At 38.2% G+C, this 24,463-nt stretch overlaps 3 protein-coding genes across 5 annotated transcripts in view; 2 read left to right on the top strand and 1 right to left on the bottom strand.

Moving 5' to 3' along the window:
• Positions 1 to 69: 69 nt before the first annotated feature.
• Positions 70 to 4,580, bottom strand: phykpl (5-phosphohydroxy-L-lysine phospho-lyase). The gene is made up of 12 exons (XM_067364694.1): positions 4,379 to 4,580; positions 4,139 to 4,257; positions 2,189 to 2,348; positions 2,040 to 2,114; positions 1,851 to 1,938; positions 1,651 to 1,767; positions 1,308 to 1,390; positions 1,007 to 1,232; positions 749 to 903; positions 538 to 627; positions 333 to 463; positions 70 to 206 (listed from the first exon to the last, which is right to left on the bottom strand). Exons 1-12 carry the CDS (start codon positions 4,435 to 4,437, stop codon positions 163 to 165), a joined length of 1,347 nt encoding a protein of 448 aa, XP_067220795.1. The 5' UTR covers positions 4,438 to 4,580; the 3' UTR covers positions 70 to 162.
• Positions 4,533 to 15,644, top strand: ube4a (ubiquitination factor E4A (UFD2 homolog, yeast)). Of its 2 annotated transcripts, XM_067364691.1 has the most exons (20): positions 4,533 to 4,650; positions 5,287 to 5,454; positions 5,540 to 5,716; positions 7,948 to 8,060; positions 8,189 to 8,341; positions 8,481 to 8,640; positions 8,721 to 8,923; positions 9,017 to 9,208; positions 9,299 to 9,632; positions 9,715 to 9,841; positions 10,324 to 10,628; positions 10,717 to 10,849; positions 10,936 to 11,126; positions 11,207 to 11,307; positions 11,731 to 11,844; positions 12,028 to 12,202; positions 12,409 to 12,589; positions 12,698 to 12,845; positions 12,950 to 13,107; positions 14,059 to 15,644. In XM_067364691.1, exons 2-20 carry the CDS (start codon positions 5,328 to 5,330, stop codon positions 14,192 to 14,194), a joined length of 3,228 nt encoding a protein of 1,075 aa, XP_067220792.1. In that variant the 5' UTR covers positions 4,533 to 4,650; positions 5,287 to 5,327; the 3' UTR covers positions 14,195 to 15,644. The 2 variants fall into 2 exon arrangements, with proteins under 2 accessions (XP_067220792.1, XP_067220793.1); XM_067364692.1 differs by lacking the exons at positions 4,533 to 4,650; positions 5,287 to 5,454 and adding an exon at positions 6,892 to 6,958 and having other exon boundaries at positions 5,578 to 5,716.
• Positions 15,645 to 16,508: 864 nt separating this feature from the next.
• The window catches only part of kmt2a (lysine (K)-specific methyltransferase 2A), a 33,762-nt gene continuing 25,807 nt past the window's right edge, over positions 16,509 to 24,463 (top strand). The window contains exon 1 of one of the 2 annotated variants that reach the window (XM_067365544.1): positions 16,509 to 16,826. In XM_067365544.1, the coding sequence (XP_067221645.1) occupies positions 16,581 to 16,826 (246 nt within the window). In that variant the 5' untranslated portion in view covers positions 16,509 to 16,580. The remainder of the gene's footprint in view (positions 16,827 to 24,463) is intronic. The other variant, XM_067365543.1, reaches the window with a different exon arrangement.

Raw genomic sequence — 24,463 nt, 5'->3', positions numbered from 1 at the left:
ATTTGTAGCATGAGTGAATTTCAGTATTTTTAAATGGCTTCTGAATATAAACAGATTTATATTTAGGAATTCAAATCGCATGATTATTTACTTAAATCAAATGTAATATGTTTGCTCTATGCACCACATTAATAAATTCTTTTCAAAATGTTTTTTTAAACCTCAACTTTTTCCACAGTTCTCTTTTTGGTGGGTAGCCTCCAATTCTGTAAGTCCAAAGACAAATAGTTAATTTCTCATTTAATTATTATTATTTAAACAAAATTAGTGTAGTTGCAGAGTCAGATTAATAAGTTACCACATGCTGAACTAACTGTTAAATTACTACCAACCTCCAAGAATTTGGTCAAAGCAAGTAGCGACTCTTTCAGCATCCTCCTTACTGAAGCACATTGGAGGTTTGAATTTGATGACACTGTCCCATGGTCCATCAGTGCTGATAACTATACGCTCCTCTTTCAGCCTGAACGAATCAGAAAGCGCAGTTGGTTATCAGATAAATGCAACAAGCTGAGAAAGAAGAGAAATTGTCAGTACCTTCGAACAAGATGTGCTGCTTCTTCTGTTGCTGGTTTTCGGGACACCCTGTCTTTAACTAGCTCCATACCTATGAACAGTCCAACACCACTGTAAAAAAGAACAAAAGACACATCTGTTCATTTTCTTCTTTGAGAATGCTGCATGTTGTTACAGTATTGGTATTCGACGAGGACTCAATAAAAATTGATTTTCTGCATTTCACGCTTACCGCACATCTCCAATGAGTTGATGTTTAGTCTGAAGCTGAAGGAGCAGCTGTTTAAGATGACCACCGACACGCACAGCATTGCCTCTGAGGTCTTCCTTCTCGATCACATCTAACACCGCCAGACCAATGGCACAGGATACTGGGTTACCACCAAACTGCATCAGCCAAAAAGGTTAAATGTTACTTAAACTCACTCTACAAAGGATGTAAAATATAAATACAGTAGCAAAAGGTATTTCTGAGCATAACGGTTCTCACTGTGTTGAAGTACTCCACACCATTGTCTGTAAAAGCATCAGCTATCTCCTTTGTAGTGGCCACACATGCAATCGGATGACCATTGCCCATTGGTTTGCCCATGGTCACAATGTCAGGGCAGAATTCTTCACCTTCAAGCTGAAAAGCCCAGAAATGACTCCCAACACGACCGAAGCCCGTCTGAATCTCATCTGCCACATAAACTCCTCCTGCTTCATGAACGTATCTGAGGGGAAAGCTTCATTCAGTGGGTTCTGAATAAAAAGTAAAGACACTCAACAAAAGTTACAAAAAGACTTACTCTGCTACTCTTTTACAATAACCAGCTGGAAAAATGATCTGGCCACCAACACTGGGTAAAGATTCAGCAAAAAAAGACGAAATCTGTACAAATTAAAGGAACAGTTCACCCAAAAATGTACATTCTTCCATCATTTACTAAACCTAATGTCATTTCAAACTAAAATAACATTAGATGCCATTGACTTTCATTGTATGGACAAAAACTGAAAATTTGAAAAATACCTTCTTCTTGTGTTTCACACAAGTAGGAGGTTTTGAATGATGTGAGAGTGAGTATTTTGCATGAACTATTAAGAAGTAATATATTTTAGTTAAAAATATACTGATTTTCCCCACCATACCTTGTGGCCTTTCTTTTGCGCCTCTTCAATAAGACTTTTCACTGTGTCTGCATAAGCCTGTCCTGGGTCAGGATGATCTTCTCTGTAAATACCGTGGTAAGTATCAGGGAGAGGTGCCTGTAGATATGCAATAAAGAATGATATGTAGCAAAAAGCCTTAATTACTGATTTAAAAGGATGTTTCTATGTTCTGTACATACCACATGAACCCATTCCTTTTGGCCCTCTAGTTTCCGGAACTTGTACGGGCTGATGTCGATGAGTGGGGTGAGATGTCCATGATATGCACTGGAGAGGCAGGTAAAGATGACACAAAAATAAGTCTGATGTAGCCATTACCTGCTGATATAATCTTAATTGTTTAAAATGTCACATTTAAAAACTCTTACTGATCTAGCACGACGACATCCTGGTGTTGGGTATACTGACGGGCCAGTCTCAAAGCAAGATCATTAGCCTCTGAACTTTGGAAGAAGACAGTATCTACATAAGATTTCATTGAAAATGTCTTTTAAACTATATAAACAGAGTTACTAACCCTGAGTTGACAAAATAAAAGACACAAATCTTCTTTGGCAGTGTGGCTGCCAGCCGATCTGCATACTGCACTATATTATCATGAAGGAATCTAGTGTTTGTATTTAGAAGATCCATCTGAGCAGCAGCGGCCTGAGTGATGCTGGGGTGACAGTGTCCCACTGCAAAGACAAGATGCATCAAGTATGTCATCATGGGTCTGTGATTTGATACTTGACACTTCCTGTAAGTGCTTTGGAAAGCCTATTTAAAATTCAGTGGGATAATGACTAGAGCTGATTATGTTTCTATAAGCACTGATTTTATGACAATGGTTTTATGAAATAGTTTTATGAATTGTACTATTTCATGGTTTTATTACAGTAACTTTAACTATGGTATGCAAACAGAAATGCTGTAGGAGAGCCAAGGATTACTTCACTTGCATTGCAAATAAACCAGATTTTTTTTTTTTCAGTTACAATATCTAGATGTGTTTGACTATAGTTATAAATGTGTTCTGACTTTTTTGAATCAAATAAAGAAAGAACGAAATAAAGAGTCATTGACGAATAAGGTTTTTAAAAGTGTAAAAAAACCAAAAACATAATGGAGATATAATTAATTTTTGAAGTTTTATTACGTTTTAACAATGCGATTATGTGGTTTTTATAATAAATTAACATTGCTTTTGTCATTTTTTACAAGATGGACAAAATTTGTTACCAAAAATTCATTCGGTTTAACCAAAATTACAGTTTTACCGAATGACACTTTTGGTTATACCGGATGACAATATTTTCAAACAATGCTAACAGGCTGATAGCTAGCTAGTTAGCTAGCTAGCAAAAGGACAATCAAACATTTTATATTTAGTACAAGCTTTTTAAATATTGCAACATTTTCCATGTTTTATAGCGGTTGTACCGAATGACCTGATATTTCGGGACATGCGTATGAATGGGAAGGGAATTTTTCAAATAGTTAAGGAAGAGTTAGTTACTTTGCTTCAGGACCATGTGGTCCTTTGCAGGTGTCTGAATGATGTCACATCCTGTTACATGATACTGACCACATGACTTGATCTAAAATGGTTCCTTTATATTGGTTACTCCAAATGACATCAATGAAATTCATTTTTCTGGACATTTTTTCTCATAACAAAGCAACGACTTCTACACATATTTTTAATAGCATTTTGCACTATGTTGATATATGATGTTATAAAATCATGCCAGAATAAAAAATATATACATTTATTACATTTTAAGATATTTTAATCACAGATGAAATGGTTGAATTGTCCTTTGGACGGTTAAACCAAATGACCTTTTGACACTTCAAAATCTTTAAAATACCATCATATGTATATAATCTAAATCTTTTGGATTCAATAAAAGAGATCTAGTTGTATTACCTTACATGCTTTGGATGTCATATCTTTGTTTTTTATTATTATTAAGGCCTTTGGACAAAAAATTTACCCGAATACAAGAAAGAAAGAATACTTTTGATTAAGTTGATCAAAAGTGACAAAAAAAAAATTATATTTCAAGCAAATGGTGTTTTTTTTACTTTATATTCATCAAAGAAAAATGGTTTTCACAAAAATATTAAACCGCGCACAACTATTTTCAACATTGATTATAATAAAAAACGTTTATGAGTACCGAATCAGCATATTAGAATTATTTCTGAAGGATAAATTATATTTTAAAATGTGCTAAAATAGAAACAGTCATTCAAAATTGTTATAATATTTCACAATAGCACTGTTTTACAGTATTTTTGATCAAATAAATGCCTTGGAGAGCATAAGAGACTTAGAAAATGTGTGTGTGGTGTTTTATTTTAAAATAGTAGTTTTTAATACTTTTATAAATTAACAAGGAATCATGGAAGTTTATCATGAATTTTAATGACACTTAAGATACCCATAAGCATGCATGACATAATTTCAAAATTTCCTTACCATGTTGAACATTACTAATGCAATCCAAGTACTGCATGCCATTCTCATCATATAAATATTGGCCCCGTGCTCTCACGATTTTAACAGGATCATGGGAGAAAAAGAGTCTGCAGGACTGTCTGAAAAGACATTGGAAAGAGTATTTAATCAGAACCGTTTACAAATGTGCATTTATTATAATTAGAAAACAACACCAGGCCTTACATAACAGCGCGACGTGTAATATTTGATCCAACTTACCCAATCAGCTTCCTGCGCATTTGCAAAGTCTCATCTTTGTGAAAAACTTCCAGAGCCATTCCAACGATATGGTTTGGTCTTCTGCTACAACTGACCGTTTACCCCCTAGACATCTAAGAAGACTTTGAACTGCAAAAAAAAAAAAAAAAAAAAAAATTGAAAGAAACAGCCGACAGTGTACTGTCCATTTCTGATGACGTCACACGCCGAGTATGATCTGGATCTTCTGTACTGGACCACATCAGATTTACCATATTTCAATCCAAATCCAGGTATGGCATGCATCCACACGGATATATCTCAACGTACTTCTGCTATTTAATGTATTATTTACTTCACTTCGCCTTGAATTGCTGTGTTTCAGCAGCATCACCAGCGCGCTGTCAGTTGCTAAGCACGTTGCTAACGTTAGTTATTCAGTTAGATTAAGACACCTGACAGCCAGGAAGGAAATCTGTCAGTTAGTGACTTTGACAGCTATTAAGCTCATGTTTATCAAGGTTTACATTCATTACACATCTTTTCAGACCACTTAGTGTTTGGCTATTGTAGTCTAATTTCCTGACTGCGATTAATATGACACGTACTATGTGTAGCAAGTTAGCATACCTGCTGCTGACCATAATATACAGTCAGGTTGGTTATTGTGAGGTCACTTGATCTGTTTTCTGGTCTTCTGTTGCTTAAATATGGCTCACAGATTCCTTAATGAATTTGTTCATTTTGATTAGTGATTCATCAGAAGAGTAAAAAAGGGAATACTTTTGCTGTTTAATATAGAATGTCCCTTTCATATAGGGAAACCCTTTTGCAGTGAGCATATAAGACTTTGTCATTTACCTAGATGGATCTCAGATGGTCTTGGGATATTAGATGCTGGGTGTAATTCACACATTTTTTCCCTGCAGGCTGTAAAAACACCAGTTGATGGAGGACATGCTCCAGGGAAATGACAGACCAGGGCAATAACAATCAGAACATCTCACAAAACCCCTTCGCAGCACTCTTCAGTTCTCTCGCTGACGCAAAACAGTTTGCATCCGGGCAAAAGCAACGCCGGCAAGCTGAGCAACAATGTAAGGTCTTGGTAATAAGCACTGCTCTGCTATTATACTTGCAGGAGAACATTAATTTGATAGTAGCAATTGTTCATCCCTACAGCTGTAGATTCGGGAGAGAGCCAGTCTGAGTCAGACAATTCTGTGTCTGACAGCATCGATGAAAATGATGACTCAGTCGCAGAGATCAGTCGATCTTTCCGCTCACGACAGGAGCTCTGCGAGCAGCTCAATGTCAACCACATGATCCAGAGGATCTTCCTCATCACTCTGGACAACAGTGAGTTTTAAACATCTACCCGTTATGAGAACTACCTGTCCCATTTTCCAAACATTAAGTATTTACTGATTGTGAATAGTTTTTTCTATGTGATCATAAATATACACTACCGTTCAAAAGTTTGGGGTCGTAAAATTAAAAAGTAAGTCTCTTATGCTCACCAAGGCTGCATTTATTTGATAAAAAATAGAGTAAAAACATACTTTATTATTACAATTTCAAATAACTGTTTTCTATTTAATATATTTTAAAATGTCATTTATTCCTGTGATGCAAAGCTGAATTTTCAGCATCACTACTCCAGTCTTTAGTGTCACATGATCCTTCAGAAATCATTCTAATATGCTGATTTGGTGCTTAACATTTCTTATTATTATCAGTTGAAAACAGTTGTGCTGCTGCTGCTTAAAATTTTTGTGGAAACTGTGATCTAATTTTTTTTTTTTTTTTTTTTTTTTAGAATTTTAAGCCATGATTTATTTATTTATTTATTTATTTTTAGATTTGATAAATTAGAAAAAACAGCATTTACTTGAAATAGACATTTTTTGTAACATAATTGTTCTACTGTCACTTTTGTCACTCTACTGTCACTAACACATGCAACAAATACTATATTAATAAAAATTATAAGAAGTGCACAACATATAAATGAGACATCAGTGCAGCTAAATATATAAAATGACTTTCTTATATCCTTCATAGTTTTGGCATCTTCCTAATTTAGCTAGCTTTTTATATTGGTTCTTACTGGTTTCATTTTCTCCTTTTTTTTTTTTTTTTTTTTTTTAAAGTTTAATTTATTTAAATTTGTTCTATTATTAGCATTTTCCCCTGCTGTCCATGACCATATCATAATATTTTAACATTTTTATATTTTTTAATACATATTTTTTCAGTTTTAATTTTTTTTTTTTAAAGTTGTGCTATTATTTGCATTAAGCATCATTTCCCCCTGCTGTACATGATGCTATCAGAACCTTTTGAATGGTAGTGTGTGTTTTTTGGGTCATCAAAAACCCATTTTTGGGTTACCAGTTGCGAGACACTACTTCTGATATACTTTCCGTAATTGATCCATTTCATACGTATGCTGAAAAGTACTTCTAGATAGTTTGGGAAGAAAGGAGCATTAGATTGTTTACAGTAAATGACTGATTTCTCGATGATCTCAGTTTAGGTGATCGTATCACGATGACATGCAGTTTCCAGGCAGCGCTGCAGATGACCTCATCCTCTGCAGTTTGGCCCATTACGTCATTTATGTTGCTTTCATTTGTATCTTTATCTTTATCTTCTACATCTATCTACTGTCCATCGCACTGGTCTGTTTGTTATTCAAATCTTTAACACCGTTTGTGTCAGTCATGCTGAAAGGAACGTTTTGCAAACATGATGTCTGAGCCACTTATATGATCAAAAGTGACAGTAACAACATATATAATGTCACAAAAGATTTCTATTTCAAATAATTGCTGTTCTTTTCAACTTTCATGAAAGATTCATGAAAAAATGGCACAATTGTTGCCACAAAAATATTAAGCAGCATATATTTCAACATTGATAATAGTAATAAAGGTTTCTTGAGCACCAAATTAGTAGATAAGATTTATATAAATATAAGATTTCTGAAGGATCATGTGACACTGACGACTGGAGTAATGATGCTGAAAATTCAGCTTTGTCATTACAGGAATAAATGACATTTTAAAATGTATTCAAATGGAAAACGGTTATTTTAATCCAACAGCCTTGGATTAAAATCATTAAATACTTCTTTCAAAAACATAGATTCTTATCTTCAAAAACATTAAATTCTTATTTTAATCCTTTCTCATTAGTTTCATTAGTTAACTACTATACTTAACGTGAACTAAGAATTATCAATACTTCTACAACATTTATTTATCTTGGATAATGTTAATTTCAACATTTGCTAATACATTATTAAAATATTGTATACAAATATTGTATTTGTAAAACTAATGTATTTGTTAACATTAGTTAATGCTCTGTGAACTAACATGAATAAACAATGTGCAGCTGGAATGTTATTAACTAACATTACAAATATTAATAAATACTGACCCCAAATAGATATAATAATAATAATACCCCAAACTTTTAAATGGTTGTGAATATGTGAGTTCATAATATGCACCAAGAATTGATTTACTGTTGTATTAAGATATTGTGCTTGTAATGATCCATGTTGGTTAATATCTTTCCAGGTGACCCCAGTCTAAGAGGTGGTAATGGCATCCCACCACGCTGTGTATACCTTGAGGAAATGGCCGCTGATCTTGATGGCCAGGACTGGCTTAACATGGACACCATAGAGCAGGTACAATATGTTAAGGCTGTCTTTCTTTTCCATATTTGTGTAATATCAGAAAAGTTGGACACACACACATGTGCACATATATTATGAACTTTGAGTAAGAATAATATTCTTTCATTTGCCCCCTCCAGGCTTTGTTCAACAGGCTGCTTTTGCAAGAGCCAGGTAACCATCTCATTTACATGACCTCCTGCAGTGTAGTGAATCTCTCAGCAGATCGTGATGCTGGGGATAAACGTGCCATACCGTACCTTTATGCCTGCTATCAGAGAGCAAAGGAGGAGGTATCTTCTGCAGACTCTATACTTTGTCGACGTATATGGTTGTGCCAAAAGAATGAAATATGTCTGCGCATTGTACTGTTTATTCGCACACACTGTTTGTGACCTATTCAATGTGTCAATGTGCTTCAAAACAACACAGATCACTAAAGTCCCAGAGAAGCTGTTGTCGTATGCTGTTCGATGCAAAAACCTGACTGTGTCCAATGCCCGCACGGTGCTGCTGACCCCAGAGATCTACATCAGTCAGAACGTTTATGAGCAGCTTCTGGACCTGTTGCTGGAAGCTGTGAGAGGAGCCCGTAAGTGTCACATTTGAGGACATGTGATATGTCTGACGGTCCTGAACTGATTCCATTTGTTTGCATTGTGGTCTTTGCAGAGTTTGAGGAAGTGGTGGAGTTTTTGGAGGAGGTCATCGCCAGTCTGTTGGCTGACCAAGAGGTACGGACCTTTGGGGAAGTTATGGTGCCAGTGTTTGATATTTTCCAAGGCCGAGTCAAAGACTTAGACCTCTGTCAGCTGCTGCTGTATTCATACCTGGAAATTCTCCTGTACTTCAGTCGGCAAAAGGATATTTCTAAGGTTTGTATGCATTGCTCAGTAATGCTAATGTCATCACCTGCAGTTTCCTTTCATACAGATCTGCATTTTTGGATAATAATTTTCTTATCATAGGTTTTAATGGAGCACAGTCAGCCCAAAGATCCTAACAGTGGGATTCAGTATCAGAAAACACTTCTGGGAACGATCCTGAATATTTCATGTCTGCTGAAAACTCCTGGTGTGGTTGAGAACCATGGCTTTTTCCTCAATCCTTCTCGCTCCAGCCCACAGGAAATGAAGGTTCAAGAGTCAAATATACACCAGGTGAGCAGAAAGTTTACAAAAGATTTTCAGGCTTGGTGACATGAAGCCAGCCACCTAACCCCTTTCATTTTTTGTCTTCCCATGTGCTAGTTTATGGGGCAGTTTCATGATAAGCTGTATCAGATTCTGAAAAACTTACTGCAGCAGTCCAGCGAAACTCGCCACCTGCTGCTCTCGTGGCTGGGAGGCTGCCTGCAGGCCAACATGGGGCGGGCTAAAATCTGGGCAAACCAGATGCCCGAAATATTCTTCCAAATGTTTGCTTCGGATGCATTCTTCTTGAATCTGGGAGCTGCGCTTCTCAAGCTCTGCCAGCCGTTTTCTCGACCCTACTCCGCCAAGCTCCTGACCTTTAACCCCACGTACTGCTTGCTTAAGGAGCTGAGTGAGGAAGAGCGGCGTAACAGAAACGTGCATGCAAGAGGTGATCTACCTGTGCTCCACCTTAACAAACTTTTTCTTCTCAGACATGACATAATCTAAACTAATTATACTTCTTTCTACAGGTCTGGACAAAGAGACATGTCTGATACCTGTGCCCCCTCAAAAAACAGTTGAATTTGCCCAATCGTACAGCCTTCTCACAGAAAACCTCATCATTACACAACTTACCATGCACCTGGGCTTCCATAGGTAATAGTTCATTACAAAAGAGGGATGACAATTTTACAATTTATATTACATTTATACATATATACCGTTCAGCACGATCTTCAGCGTGATTCGCATGATTCTTCAGAAATCATTCTAATACAGTATGCTGATCTGGAGCTCAAAAAACATTTCTTATTTTTATCAATGTTGAAAACATTTGTGCTGCTTAATATTTTTATACAAACCATTATACTTTTTTTCCATAAATCTTTGATGAAAAATGTTCAAAACAGCATTTATTTGAAATAATATAAATCTTTTGTAACACTATAAATCTCTTTTAATCAATTTAATACATTCTTGAATAAAAGTATAAATGTATTAATTTAAATCTATGTATGTATATAAAATATAAGTAGTTAGGACCAGTTCTGAGGATGGAAGGGCTAAAACAGCATTCTGTGGGAAACACACTGATGTGCAGAAAATAAACATATGCTTTAATGGTATTTGTTTGTCAGACTTCATGATCAGATGGTGAAGATGAATCAGTCTCTGCACCGGCTCCAGGGGACGTGGCGGGACACGCAGCTCAGTGGAGGCCCAGCAACAGAGCTACGGGAACAGTTTGAACGCCTTATGACAGTCTATCTTTCAACCAAAGCTGCTACCACACAGCCCGCCATGCTACAAAACTGCCTCAACCTCCAAGCCTCCTGCGCTGCCCTGCTGGTTCAGCTCAGCCTGGGCAACCAGGGCCCTGAACACATCCCTCTCACCTTTCCTTTACCCGAACTGGAGAATAGCCTGCTATGCTTTGTGCCAGGTATCCTCGTTTTTGTTTTCCTTTTGAGAAAACACCTTAACCGTCTTAGCAGTTTTTTTGAAAACAAAATCTCCTGCCTCTTTCACAGAGTTCTTTGCTGAAAACATGGGCGATTTCTTCATATTCCTCCGCCGCTTTGCTGACGAGGTGTTGGAATCCTCTGCGGAAAGCTTAGAACATGTCCTGACCTTCATCACTGTGTTCATGGGCAACGTTGATAGGTGCGAGCCGGTGTGATGCTGAGTTTCTCACGCTTTTTTGTGCATGCCATGTGGCTTGTTGTTTACTCTAGGTTATTTACTCACAGAATGAAGAATCCTCATTTGCGGGCAAAGCTGGCAGAGGTTCTTGAGGCTGTGATGCCCCATATGGAGACTCTGTCACCTGGCGCTACCCAGCCCATCATGTTTCAGCGCCAAAGGGTGTTCAGTTCATATCGGCATGCACCCCAACTCGCTGAAGCACTCATTACAGTGTTTGTGGATATAGAGTTCACCGGTCGGTTTCTGAAGTGTTTTTCATTTGTTTATTTGTTTGTTACAGCCTATATAAGATTTTGTCTATGGCCTATTCCTCAGGTGATCCTCATCAGTTTGAGCAGAAGTTTAATTACAGGAGGCCAATGTATGCCATTCTAAAGTACATGTGGGGAGAAGAAAGTTACAGGGAGAGCATTAAGGTGAGAACCTTGCATAAAAATAAAATTAAGTTAAAATTAAATATAATATGAAATATTAAAATTAAATAATATGAAATAAAATAAAAGCTAATAAAATAATAAAATGACTTGCTTTACAATAAGGTTTTATTTGTTTACTATTGGTTAACTACACTAGTTACCCTAAACTTACAATAAACAATACTTCTACAGCATTTATTACAACTTTTGATTTTATCAAAGTTTATATGTTAACATTACAATGCACTGTGAACTAACATGAACAAACAATGAAAAACTCTATTTTTATTAACTAACATTATCAATAGTTAATAATTGCTGTAAAAATTGTAGGTAGTTAGTTCATGTTAACTAATGAATTTACTTGTTAACAAATGAGACCTTATTGTAAAGTGTTACATTGTAAAATGTTTTTCCTCACAGCATCTTGCTGATTATGCCTCTGAAAACCTTGAAGCCATGAATCCGCCACTCTTCCTAAGGTTTCTCAATCTCCTCATGAATGATGCCATCTTCTTACTTGACGAGGCTATACAGGTACTTTTATGTTTTGTGCAAATCCCAACTATTCACACAGGTAACGGGTAACTAAATTGTTTGTTCAATTTAGTTTGGTTGTTTAATTAGATTAACATATATTAACCTCTATGGCTGATATCAGGAAATATTTAATTGACTGATTAAAGATGTGTTATTCACACATGCATCTGTTCCTTCCAGTACTTAAGTAAGATCAAAATCCTCCAGCTGGAGAGGGATCGGGGAGAGTGGGACAGTCTGGCCCCTGATGCCCGCAGAGAGAAAGAATCTAGCCTGCAGATGTTTGGACAGCTGGGTCGCTTCCACAACATCATGTCAAATGAGACCATTGGCACCTTGGCTTTTCTCACATCTGGTAAGAGACGTGAAAGAAACCAAATGCACTAAAATATTAACACACTCACAGAATTATTATTCATTTTTGGGGGGTTATAAACTACCTGACCAATTTAGAACTGAACAGAAGGGTTTAAAATATTTATTGCGAGGAAAAACTTGGCTTTTAGTGTACTAAAATGACACTGAAACTCAGACTTTTAATGTATTTATTTTTCCCTCCAGAGATAAAAGGTCTTTTTGTTCATCCCTTTCTTGCTGAGAGGATCATCTCGATGCTCAACTACTTTTTGCAGCACCTGGTAGGCCCCAAGATGGGTGCCCTGAAGGTAAAAGACTTCAGTGAATTCGACTTCAAGCCCCAGCAGCTAGTGTCGGACATCTGTACTATTTACCTAAACCTGGGGTAGGCTCTTTGTTTAAATATTTAACATTTACTCTGAATTCATTTATTTATTTATTTGAGAAAAATATTAAACAAGTAAACTATTATGGATGCTTTTTTTGGCCACAGAGATGAAGAAAATTTCTGCGCCACCGTCCCAAAAGATGGAAGGTCATATTCACCCACTCTGTTCTGCCAAACTGTTCGTGTCCTCAAGAAAATCAACAAGCCTGGCGACATGATTGTATCTTTTAGTCTTCTAGCAGATAAAATTAAGGTTCATTTAATTGCTATTCATATTTATATTAGATACACACCTTTCTTAGTAAGTCATGGGTGTGTTTATGATAATCTTACAGATTTTTTTTGTGTCTTGTTCAGTCCCTTGCAGACAGGCATCAGCAAGAGGAGGAGACCTACTCTGATGCTCCGGATGAATTCCTGGATCCCATCATGTCTACCTTGATGCTTGATCCGGTGCTGCTACCTTCTTCAAACGTCACAGTGGACCGTTCAACAATAGCACGACACTTACTAAGGTGAGCCATGTATACAACATTACTGACTGCTAATTGACAGTTTATATATAGCAGGGGTGGCAAACGTCGGTCCTGGAGAGCCACAGTCCTGCAGAGTTTAGCTTCAACCCTAATCAAACACACCCGAACAAGCTAATCAAGGTCTGAAGGGTTACTAGAAAGCTACAGGCAGGTGAGTCTTTATCAGGGTTGGAGCTAAACTCTGCAGGACTGAGGCTGTCCAGGACTGGAGTTCACCACCCCTGATATAGCTTTCATTTTTTTATTTTAGTACTTTAACTTGAAGGGTTAGTTCACCCACAAATTAAATTTCTGTCATTAATTACTCACCCTCATGTCATTCCACACACCTCTTTGGAACACAAACTAAACCCTCCATAGGCCGCAATTGTAATTACCACTTTCAAGGCATAGAAAGGTAGTAAAGAGATTGTTAAAATAGTCCATGTGACTACATTAGTTCAACCTTAATGTTATGAAGCGATGAGAATACTTTTTGTGCGAAAAATTGTTAAAGTCATTATTTTTGTTTTGTTTTTGCGCACAAAACATATTCTTGTTGCTTCATAAAACTAAGGTTGAACCACTGTAGTCACATGGACTATTTTAATGATGTTTTTACTACCTTTCTGGGCCTTGAAAGTGATAATTAAATTGCTGTTTATGGAGGAGTTAGAGAGCTCTTGGATTTCATCAAAAATATCTTAATTTGTGTTCTGAAAATTAACAAAGGTCTTACGGGTTTGGAATGACATGAGGGTGGGCAATTAATGACAGAATTTTTGGTGAACTAACCCTTTAAACTTAGTTTTTCATCTAGTATATTTCTATTTTATTTCAGCTTTACAGAAAACGGTTTTAATAGTTTTAGTTGAAGTTAACAATAACAACACTGCTATTTGATTAGGTAAAAGTCTAATACCAGTGTTGGTCGTGTCTTTTTTGCTCTAGTGACCAGACAGACCCGTTCAACCGTAGTCCGCTCACCATGGATCAGATTAGGCCTAACGAAGAGCTCAGGCAAAAGATCATGAAGTGGCTTGCTGATCATAAGCAAAGCAACCAGCAAATGGGACCCAGTGGCTAAACCACATTACCCCTTCCCCCAGCACCAAGGCATGCTCTGTATGACTCAGCCAATCAGATGTTTCTGGCCTCTCTCATACCGCTTTGAAACAAGAACACTTAACCACATTTGGAGGAGCACGTCTGCATTTATGGTGTTAGTATGCTCCTCAAAGGTCAAATGCAAATCTCCAAATGCCATATCACTGTAGCATATTCGGCTAGCCGTTCTCTCACACTTCTCTGACGCTTGAGGTTTCTCTAGACAGAACTCAAACTTTTGCATTTTGCCTTTCCGAGCTGTTCACTGTGGGAAATGAAACTTGGGTTTGATGACGTTTAAGGTTTGCTTACCTGTTCAATGCATTCGCCCTACCTCTGACTTAATTCACATGTATGCAATATTTTCTATGCACTGCTTATTTGTTAACTTTTTAAGTTAGAATATAAGCAGTGTACCTCATTTGATATTAAGGAAGAAGTTGGCTGCAAAAGAGATTAAACTATCATAGAATATTTAGCTAAGATCATCAGCATTATATTCCACAGAGTTTCAGTTTCATAGTTATACTTATTGGTTTTAAAGGCATTTTTGTTCCATAATGCGGCAGTCACATGTCAGATTATTTTCGGGCTGGTCGGGAACTCTACCATTTGTCAAAATGCTTTTGTTCATTACAAACATTTTGTGCTTGAAACTCAAGAAGCATATGCTATAATGTGCACTTTTATGAGACTCATTAAGAATATTGAGTTCTTGTTGAAATGTTTGGAAATTTTCAAGAATCCATTGCGTCTTTTAACAGTGCAATATGTCCCAAGTAATGACTTTTTTGACTGCTGAGTCAGCCTTATGACCTCCTCATGCAGAGTGACATCATGTCCTTTTGTTAACAGTTGCAAAACTGCATGCATTGGGTGGATGGACCTTGCTACTGACAAGTCTTAAAAGATGACATTGATAGGACACTGTCCACTCAGTGGCTTCAGTACTTAAGTGAGTTAGTTGGTTTTAAGTCTTTCCAAATTCTTTGTTCCCTCATATGCTCAAGACCTCATCCAATCAATAAATCTGACCCCATGAATTCTCTAAGGAAACAGAATGCTGATATTTCTGCCTGTTGAGCTGAGCATATGCACTCATTTGTCTCTTTTAATCACAATTAAATAACTGAATTTGAGTTAATAGCATTATAGACAGTAGTCATATAATGTACAAGCTAACATGTCCATCTTGAATATAGAACTAGACTTTCTACAGTGGTATAAGATGAATGATTCTGTCAACTAAACAAATTGAACTGCCCCAAATAACAGCATGCTTTACTGATGTTAATTTTTTATTTTTTTTGGCAACTTTTTAAATCATATATTAATTGTGCTTATGGCTTGTTTATTGCAATAAAATAAATAAAATTATTAAAAAAAAAATCTATGTATTGTAATTAAAATTTACAAAATTAAAAGCAGTGATGTGTGAATTATTTTTAATCTTTTTTTAAAGTTTTTGTAAAAGTCAAAGGCTTTCAGAGATTTTTTTGTAATTTTTTGTGCTTGTGGTTCTTTGAAATTTTACAAGTCAATTTTTATCCAAAAAATGTATCCTCTGCTGTCAAAACATTGCTCTTTGAGCAGGCACGACAAATAGTGAGTTCAGGGCGGGGCTATTTGTTTCCCTGACCAATAGCAGATGGGGGCGTGTTCATAGAAACCTGTGAGAAAACAGTCACTATTTTAAAGTACAGGTCTCTGCAGGACAGTAATAGGAGTTACCAGATCAGTGGGCGAGGCCATAAACAGAGGGGGTTTTTGAGCAGATTTGAGTGTGAGTAGGGTTTACGGGTGGGGTCGGGTGAAGGGGATCATTTCCATTACATGATGTATAAACACCCACCAGTATAAAAACACCCACAAATTCAGAAACGCCCACTTTTGTTCAGCAGAGACCTCATACTCACTTTTTTTGCAATTCCCTTTGGTGACGGTAGGGTGCATAAAAGTGTGTTTCACGCAATTAAGTGTAATTTCTGCAATCTAATAATATACAATAAATGCAGCGAATGCTTAAAACTTATTTTTTTCTTTAATATAATTACGTTCTAAAGGACTATATTTCAAACTCAAAGGCCTATATATAAAAAAAAAATTACGGAATTTTACTAAGAATTGTTGCTGTGCCCGATGTACAGTTTTTTTTTCCTCCCATGAGTATCGCCGGCGAACATGCGTAAAAACATCACTGAGCGTAGTCTGCGCTGGGATCTTGTCGGGGTCCTCGGTACCACCACCCCGAAACATGGATAATCCATTCTGACCGCTAGACTACAGCGGCCGTGTTCTGAGATCGCTCGTTCGGGGCTACGCCCACACTGAGCTCCTGATCCTAGGGCAGGCAGGCAGAGTGTAAAATGGCGCACAGCTGTCGGTGGCGGTTCCCTGCTCGGCCCGGAGGGAGCAGCAGCTCGGGCACCGGGAGAAAAGCGGGCCGAATTCGAGTCAATGCTTCCCTCCTAAACAGCGCGGGGACTAATCCGAACGCGAACGGGCTCGGGCCCGGTTTCGACGCTGCGTTGCAAGTGTCCGCTGCCATCAGCAGCAACCTGCAGAAATTTCGGGATGTTTTGGGGGAGTCGAGCGGCTCCAGCAGCGGGGAGGTAAGCGGGACCCTGGCTAAAGCGTTAGCCTCATTCATGATCAATGCAGGAATTACAAATAACTCCGCGTTTGTGTAGCAGCTCTAAGTTGCTCAGTGAGGAGAGTGAGTGAGTGAGTGAGTGTGCTAGTTATTTTGCTGCGCAGCAGACACATGTCTCCATCCATGTGCTGTTTTTCTCACTATGGGACCACTGACAGGCTAAACTGCTAGCTAGCCCACATCAAAACATGCACCTATTCATAACTAATGACTGATGTTGCTGTGCTTCTGTAGTCTGTAAGTCTATGTTGAGGCGGTCGAGCATCATATTTTGCGACCCTGAAGAGTTTACTGCCATTTTTGACAGGATGGGATGTGAAGCTAGATAACTGTAAGCTGCTCTGGGCTGAACTTCAATTTAACTCGGAGTCTCGTGCGTTTCATGTGACACCGCTTTTTGACTTAAAACAGTGAAAGCACTTTTTAAGCTAAAAAGAACAGAAAATAGCCAGAATAACGCGCAGCTTCTGCCAAAAATGAAGTCTAAAAGAGCTTAACGACCTATAAAGGATCAAATTTAAATATATTTACCACCTTTCAGTTACTCAAAATACTCTTTTACCCCAAAAAGAGATAAAATTATACCTTTGATGACTCTATATTGGACTTCCAAGTTGGCCCATCGTGTACCTTTCACCAAAAGACAGCTTGGATCAAAACTGGTGGTGTATAACGGATTTTCCTCTTTTAGAGAAATACGCTGGTCAGGGTGTTTAAATAAACATAAATGAGCCGATTTTAGCAGGGCTGAACACCTGGTGCCAGTTTGTTGTTGTTGTCTGAGCATTTAGCGGTAGCACGCAGAGTGCATCTATCCCATCTTTAAACTTTATTTTAAAGTATTGACCTACATAGAAGGGTAGATTGAGCTCAGAAGATGTAATGTTCTGTTCCTAAAACTACTGTGTCCCTGCACTTATGATATTATTTTGTCCAGTTATACATTGCCCTCTAGCTTGGGTTAAGAAATGGATGATGCTAGTAGCAGTAAACCGTGTTGCTATAAAATATGCAACATGGTGTGTTTATTTAGCGGAGAGTGGGTCATATATTCTCAAATCGTTCATTTTGTTGCAAAAGTTTGCAGTGTGTAATTTTAAACCTCTTCTGTTTGATCTCCTTCACCCTCGAGAGGAGGCTGGCTAACGTGTTAGCCTGTTAGCATCCGCTGATGCACGGGAAAATGGGAGGTGGACATGTTTTTTTTTTCCCTCTCAGATATTGCGTAGTAGCAGTACGCATTCGGAAAAAATGTCATTTCTAAGAGGAATCAAGCGATTCCTGTGCAAAACCTTGCCGAGGCTACAAAGGCCATATGATTAGTCAAAGACACGCCAAATGCAGCGTTTTGAGCGGTGCAAACGGCGGTTGCAATAAAAGGCAGCTATTGACGGAGGCTGTTATGTGTGGGGGTGTGTACTGTGACAAACTACCATCTTCCTTTCTCAGTAGTAGAGCGCTGCGCATCGGAAACACGGGGACATCGAAACGAGAGCGGGCGCGAACCAGAAACACGCAAATAGCTTGCTTGATTTTAAGTTTCGCCTACGGGAAATTTTGCGTTTGAAAACGTGGCACAGATTTAAGTGCGTGGTGGATATGTGGTTATTAGACATGATGTCTTCAGATCTTCAGGCGTGTATGTGCACACACACTCACACAAAATTATTGCTTTAGTCTTTTTGTGTACATATGTTGTGGTTTGTTTGCCATGGTAAATCACTCAGAACCATGCCAACTAATGTTTATAATTGTCATCATTAAATCAAAATGGACCTATTTGTCTTTTTATAGGCCTAGTTCTTCGAGGTCTTATTGTTAAAATGCGTGTTGTTGAAAACAGTTGTTTTTATAGGTTTTAATAAAAATGTAATAGATTGCTCCGCCTCTAAAAACAACTTTCTTTGTTTTGTGATGTCACTTAGGCCATGCAGGCTATTGAATAATGTTGCCAAATAGCAATGTAGGCAACATTGTTGTTGTTTTTTTCTTATTGAATATCCCGATTCATTCATAAATATACCTCATTATGGATGCAAACAAGTATGTGAATGTCAAATTATGTTGACTGTAAGAAATGATTGTAAAAATAGCGACCAAGCCATACATTTCCAGTGCTTTTATTGTGTGCATTTGTAGCAGTTCAGTATGCTTTAATACACACTTGGAGTCTTTTTGAAGAGTGCTCAATTAAACCACGAATCCATTTGTTAAACGTTTTGGTATACGAGCCAGACAGACGGCTAAAATCCCAGCGGAGCTTGCAGCTCATGCGAGTTGCGGACACAGCATTGTAGTTTCATTCAGAGGGGATGTTGTGCCTGGGTAGGATTGTTCTGGTTCATCGCAGCCCGCTGAGCTCACAGAGCAGCCTAAGGCCAGTAGCATGCTCAGTAAACAGAAGCACGCCGCCCCTCCTTCCCATCAGACCCAAATCCAACAGCACGGGCCCACAGGGCCCCCAACAGGATTTCACTTCTGATGGCTGCCTTTTAGACTACTTCATTAACCCATTTGGACAGCTTAAAATGTTTACATAGAGGTAATACGTTTGTGTGATTTTCTTGCAGCTCCAGAAATTGCAGCTTGCTTTCGCTTTCATCTTCCAAACCATATTTTCATCTAAATCTAAAGTGCAAATACAAGTCCGTGGCTGTTTGCTAGACAACTGTTACTTTCAGGAGGTGTCCTGTTTAAGTCTCCATTCATCGGTTTCTTTGTGAGGGACGCCATTTGGCTTGCCTTTTAATGTCCGGAGTAAAGCCCCGCTTACAGAAGCAGAATGAGGATCAATATCAAGGCCTCATACAAAAGTGCAGTTGAATGGATACAGCAAATGAATGCTTTGCTCCGCTGCTTTCTAATGAATGGCGTGGCCTATACGGAGGGAAGAAGTCCAGCAGGTGTTTGGCCTATTTATCTGGAGAGGGCCCTGTCCCCTAGACAGCGTGTGGATCATAGCAGGAAGCTTTGTGTCTGCTTTTATTCCAGCCTTTAAGAAGTGCAGGCAGCTGAAAGAGCGCAGACGTGGATATCAAAGGGTGAAGAGCAAGCCCTCCTCCCCCTGGGACAGCGCTGGGAGGGAATTAGACACAGGCCGTCCCATCCATGGCTTTATTCCGCTTTTGTAGGCGGGCAGAGGGGGTTTCGCCTCCCGCTTTTTGCTCTGGGGGGAGCAGCAGCAGCCATTGAGCGCATGGAGCAATTCTCTCCAAATTTATGTCCCTCATTACACCTCGCAGGAGGCACATCTTTGTTTTTATCTTAAAGCCATGGCTCCTCATTAGCGTGGGTGTGAGGTGTTGGTACATGTTGTTTCAGAAACTCTCAGTTTTGGGTGCTTTGAATGTGGGTGCATGAGCAACATCAGAGCATTAGATCTGCATCTCACAAAGGGAAATTTCTCCTGATGCCTTTTGTGTTTTGAAAGTATTTCGAGAGGCTTAAATAATCGCTGCTGAGAACTACCGGGGTTCCCCAGCAGTTTCGTGTTGTTTTTGCTGGGGGTTCTGAAACAACCTAAATGATTTCTCATATGTGACCACGTAAAGTGCTCTTTTTTTAGTCATATGTCCAGACTGGTTTCTTTTGCTGTGCGTTGTCCTGGGTTTGTCCATTTTGGCCGTAAGCTGAGAATGCTATCCGTCTGACCCCAATTTAATGTTTTATGCATTGCATTTATTTTTTATACAGGCATTTTTGAGGGAATCTGATGCCTCAGCAGTTGTCAAAACTTCACATTGTTTAGAAAATGGTGATTCAGTGAATTTATGAAAGGCCTTACTATCACATATCCCCAGGCTTAGAGATGATAATCAGTTACATGTCTTGATGTGGATGTGTTGGCTTACTGTGATTATAGGGGTGTGTGTGTGTGTGTGTGTGTGTGTGTGTTTGGTATCGTTGGCCACACACACAGTAGTGCAATTATGTCCCGCTCTGGGGAGGGAGAGTTGCCAGGTTGCAGTGTGCTTGCCAGTTTATGCCCAGTTCTTAAGCGAACTGTAGATGCCATGTTGAGCAACTTTCCTGGGTTTGTGACCATCTGCTCAGAACAGGATGTAATGAGTTTATGTAAACAAATAGTCTTGTTTGCTTACCTTTTATTTACGGGAACTCCGGAGTGGCACGAACAAGTGCTTTTATCTCTTCTTTTTAGAAGGGAGGATGTCGATTTGATCCTGTCCCTCTACTGTACATATTCACATGTTTGGTGTTTTGATGATCACAACCAGACATTCTTAAATCTCAGTGGCCCTAAAAAGTTTTTAAAATATCAAACCAAGCAGCATCTGCAAACAAATGATTGTAGGAACTTTTCTGAGACATTTTTACAATGACTTTTAACCAGCTGGCTTCAAAGTGATTGTCACCATTATTTTGTAAAAAAAAAAAAATATATATATTATTATTTATTTAACATAAATATAGCATTCAATATTATTTTTTATATTTATTATTATTGATGATTATTATTATTATATTTATTGTATGTATTTTTTCCTTAAAGCACATTCTCTTTAAAATATTTTCTTTATTCTTTAAAGCCTATTTTTAGAAATATAGCACTTTTCTATTACTATTATTTGTATTCTTGCTTAGTGGTATTTCCTTCAAATTTGCTGTTCAAAATAAAGACCAAGTTCTTCATTATTCTATTTTCTTTAAAGTCAGTTTATTTTAGAAATGTAGCACTTTACTATTATTATTGTCATTTAATATTATGTTTTGCTTGAAGTGCTGTACGCAGCTTTGTGTGAATTTATGTAATGTAATAATATATTTAAAAAAAAAAATTCCATAATACATTTTTTTTTCTTTTTCTTTTTTTCTCCCTTGGTTATTTTTAGTCATTTTGTACATTTTTGAAAAAACTGTTTGGGAAATAAAGAAGAGGGAACACCAATGAAAAAAAAGAAGAAGAGAATAACAAACAAGTGTTTTTGTGTCACCCTCTCTGCCACCACTTTCTCTCCTCCCCCATCCTGCACTGGCAGCAGGTGCTCGGGCGCCTTGGCTGAGCCGAGTGTCACTTTCTCGAGCCCAGTATCGCCGTTCCCCCCTCCGTCTCAGCCGTGGGTGTTGATTGAGTAGCTCCGTCGAAGCGGATAGTCAGAAAAACTTGTACTGTGTGGGTGGGTTGTTTAGATGAGCTTTTCATGTGTCCTTGTCGGCCACTGAGCCTTTTCATCATGTTGCATCTTCCCTCCATGCCTTTATGGTTAGAATGATGCTCTCTACCCTGTTTCTCCCACCCTGCATCCCTCCGTCCCTCCTCCCTTTCCTCATGTCTAAGGACGTTGTTTACATCTTGCAGTGTGCCTTGCGCACAAGGTGGAGGAGGGTGCGTGTGTGCGCACCAGTGTGTATGTGTGTGTGCCCAAGCATGCTTTTGAGTGCCTGAGGCAGAGTCGTGCTGTCATTGAGAGCTACTCATGGTGTCACACTGACTTTGAGCTCCACTGCTCGCAGCTCTCTAGTACTCTATCACCTTCGGCTCAACAGTAAAGCTGCAATGAAGTCAAAGTAGCTCTGAGAGCCTGCATCCAAAAGAGCTGGAGGAAAAATATTAGACTAACAAATTCACTATCATTGAATTTTCACTGTAAACATGATCTCTGGAGAGTTATGTGTATTATTTCAACCTTATCTGCATAAGGTCTTCATTTTTATTTTCATTTTTTTACTTGTCTTTTATCCATTGGATATGAAGAAAAAGCTCAATTAAGATGATCTGTTAACACTGATCATCTAATAATGCACTCTCATTTAATTTTGGTCTGCTTCCCATAAGAAATTTGTCACCATATGTTGAAATTAAAGCTGAATGGGGATTTGTTAGTGAGACTGGACATGTATGTGTGCAGTCTCTGGTGGCATCTGTTCTATAAACTGGACCGAAGGGAGTTTAGCTGCAGCCCCACATGCTGCTATAAATAAAGAATATGAAATGAAACGCCCCCTAAGGCTTGAAAATCAACACAATAGGCTGTTTAAGGAACTTGCACACATTAATCATCTTTGAGAGTATGGCCTAGTGCATAGTGAAATGATGTCAGTACTTGTTCAATGTAATGATGACCCATTTACTCTCTGTAATAGTAGTAGAAGTAGCAACATGTAGCAAACTATAAGAAAACGTTGGACACATAGGGCTTTCGCGGTGAAGGAATTTCAGTGTATTTGTAGTGATTTTTAGTGGCTCAATATCGCGATATGCGATGATATCACCTTTTTTTGCTGTATAAGTAAGTGTTACAATGTGGTCAGCAAGCACAAAGTCGAATGAGACTCAAAAACAAAACGGGCTTTATTAATAATTCAAACACTCTGAATGAACATGCAGGAGAATAACGCAAACCACACCATGCGCAAATGAGAACTGACCAAGAAAACAAACACGGCTATAAATAAAAGGGTAGAACAAAGGAACCTAAACTAGACACAGGTGAAACTAATACCTAACTATAGAAACAAATGAGGACATGATCAGTAACTAATGAAACCATAACTAAACAGAGTGGGGAAACGAGCTAAAGGAAAAAGAACAGGATGTCAAAATAAGGGTCCACATAACAGAACATAAACCTGACACTAAGCTTGTTGGGCTATTGTTATTATGCTATTATGTATAAGGGGCTGTTCACACGTCGTGTCGGCAAGCACCGCGGTCGCGACACGCTCGTTTTTCCAGGCGTAGCGAGATGAAAAATCTCAACAGATTCTAGAAGTTTCAGAATGCCGCAAGCGCACTGCAGGTCACGTGACAAGAACCATCCGATCAGCTTTGGCCTTTCCAAAACAACATCGAAACCTCAGTAGTTCCAATCTGTGAATCTGACTGGATGAGAGGCTTTCCAAGACTGTTGATATTTCACCAGCATTGGCTCTGTGACTTGTTTTTGCACATTCTAGACTGGCTGTCAGTCGATGCAGGTTACAATTACGCCAGTAGGTGGCGGCAAGGAAGTCTCTTTACTTGAGTCATTAAACCTTTCATTCACCTAATATGTTCAAAAACGCTGATTCATTCATTATTGAAACGAGGTGTTGAAATTATTTTAACTTGGGGCATCACTTTATAAGACGCAGCCGACGAGCAATGCATCACTGGGCTAACACTAAGCTGATGCTTCACTCCATAGAGATCAGTGGCATTGATTAAATGGATTGGTTTTTTTTTTTCCAGTTGGTGGAAAAAATTACATTCTTCACTCTTGTTATCATCATTAACTAATTTAGCGTTATATACACATGTATGAAATTTAAGGGCGTAGCTTCATGGAAAAAAAAGAAGAAAAAAACAAGCACAATCGCGATTGCCGTTGGCTTGTCAGCATTGGGGTATTAAAATCACTTGCTTACTCTTTTCTGATTGGTTGAAATACATTTATAAATTTAGTTTATAAATGTTTTTCTTTTTTGTGTGTGTAAATTCATCCCCTTAAGACCACCAGTGCTACAGCCATACACATGCAGATAGATGTCTTTTTGCCATTGCCACATTTTTATATGAGCGTTATGCTATGAGTGTTGAAACGGCATGTTTAAAATGTCTAGTAAACTGCTCTTTCCCATTGAATTCCTCTCTATATA

The sequence above is a fragment of the Chanodichthys erythropterus genome, chromosome 17, assembly GCF_024489055.1.
Source record: "Chanodichthys erythropterus isolate Z2021 chromosome 17, ASM2448905v1, whole genome shotgun sequence".
NCBI lineage: Eukaryota > Metazoa > Chordata > Actinopteri > Cypriniformes > Xenocyprididae > Chanodichthys > Chanodichthys erythropterus.
Note: the sequence above shows the minus strand (reverse complement) of the source record. Positions and strands in the feature narration are given on the sequence as shown.

Bases quoted from the DNA above. Each gene is read 5' to 3' on its own strand.
- phykpl (XM_067364694.1), bottom strand. From the start codon at position 4,437: ATGGCTCTGGAAGTTTTTCACAAAGATGAGACTTTGCAAATGCGCAGG. The intron at 2,349-4,138 runs GTAAGGAAATTT...TTGTCTTTGCAG, and splicing joins CATTAGTAATGTTCAACATG to TGGGACACTGTCACCCCAGC. The intron at 207-332 runs GTTGGTAGTAAT...TTGGACTTACAG, and splicing joins CTTTGACCAAATTCTTGGAG to AATTGGAGGCTACCCACCAA.
- ube4a (XM_067364691.1), top strand. From the start codon at position 5,328: ATGACAGACCAGGGCAATAACAATCAGAACATCTCACAAAACCCCTTC. The intron at 5,455-5,539 runs GTAAGGTCTTGG...TCATCCCTACAG, and splicing joins CCGGCAAGCTGAGCAACAAT to CTGTAGATTCGGGAGAGAGC. The intron at 9,842-10,323 runs GTAATAGTTCAT...TTTGTTTGTCAG, and splicing joins ATGCACCTGGGCTTCCATAG to ACTTCATGATCAGATGGTGA.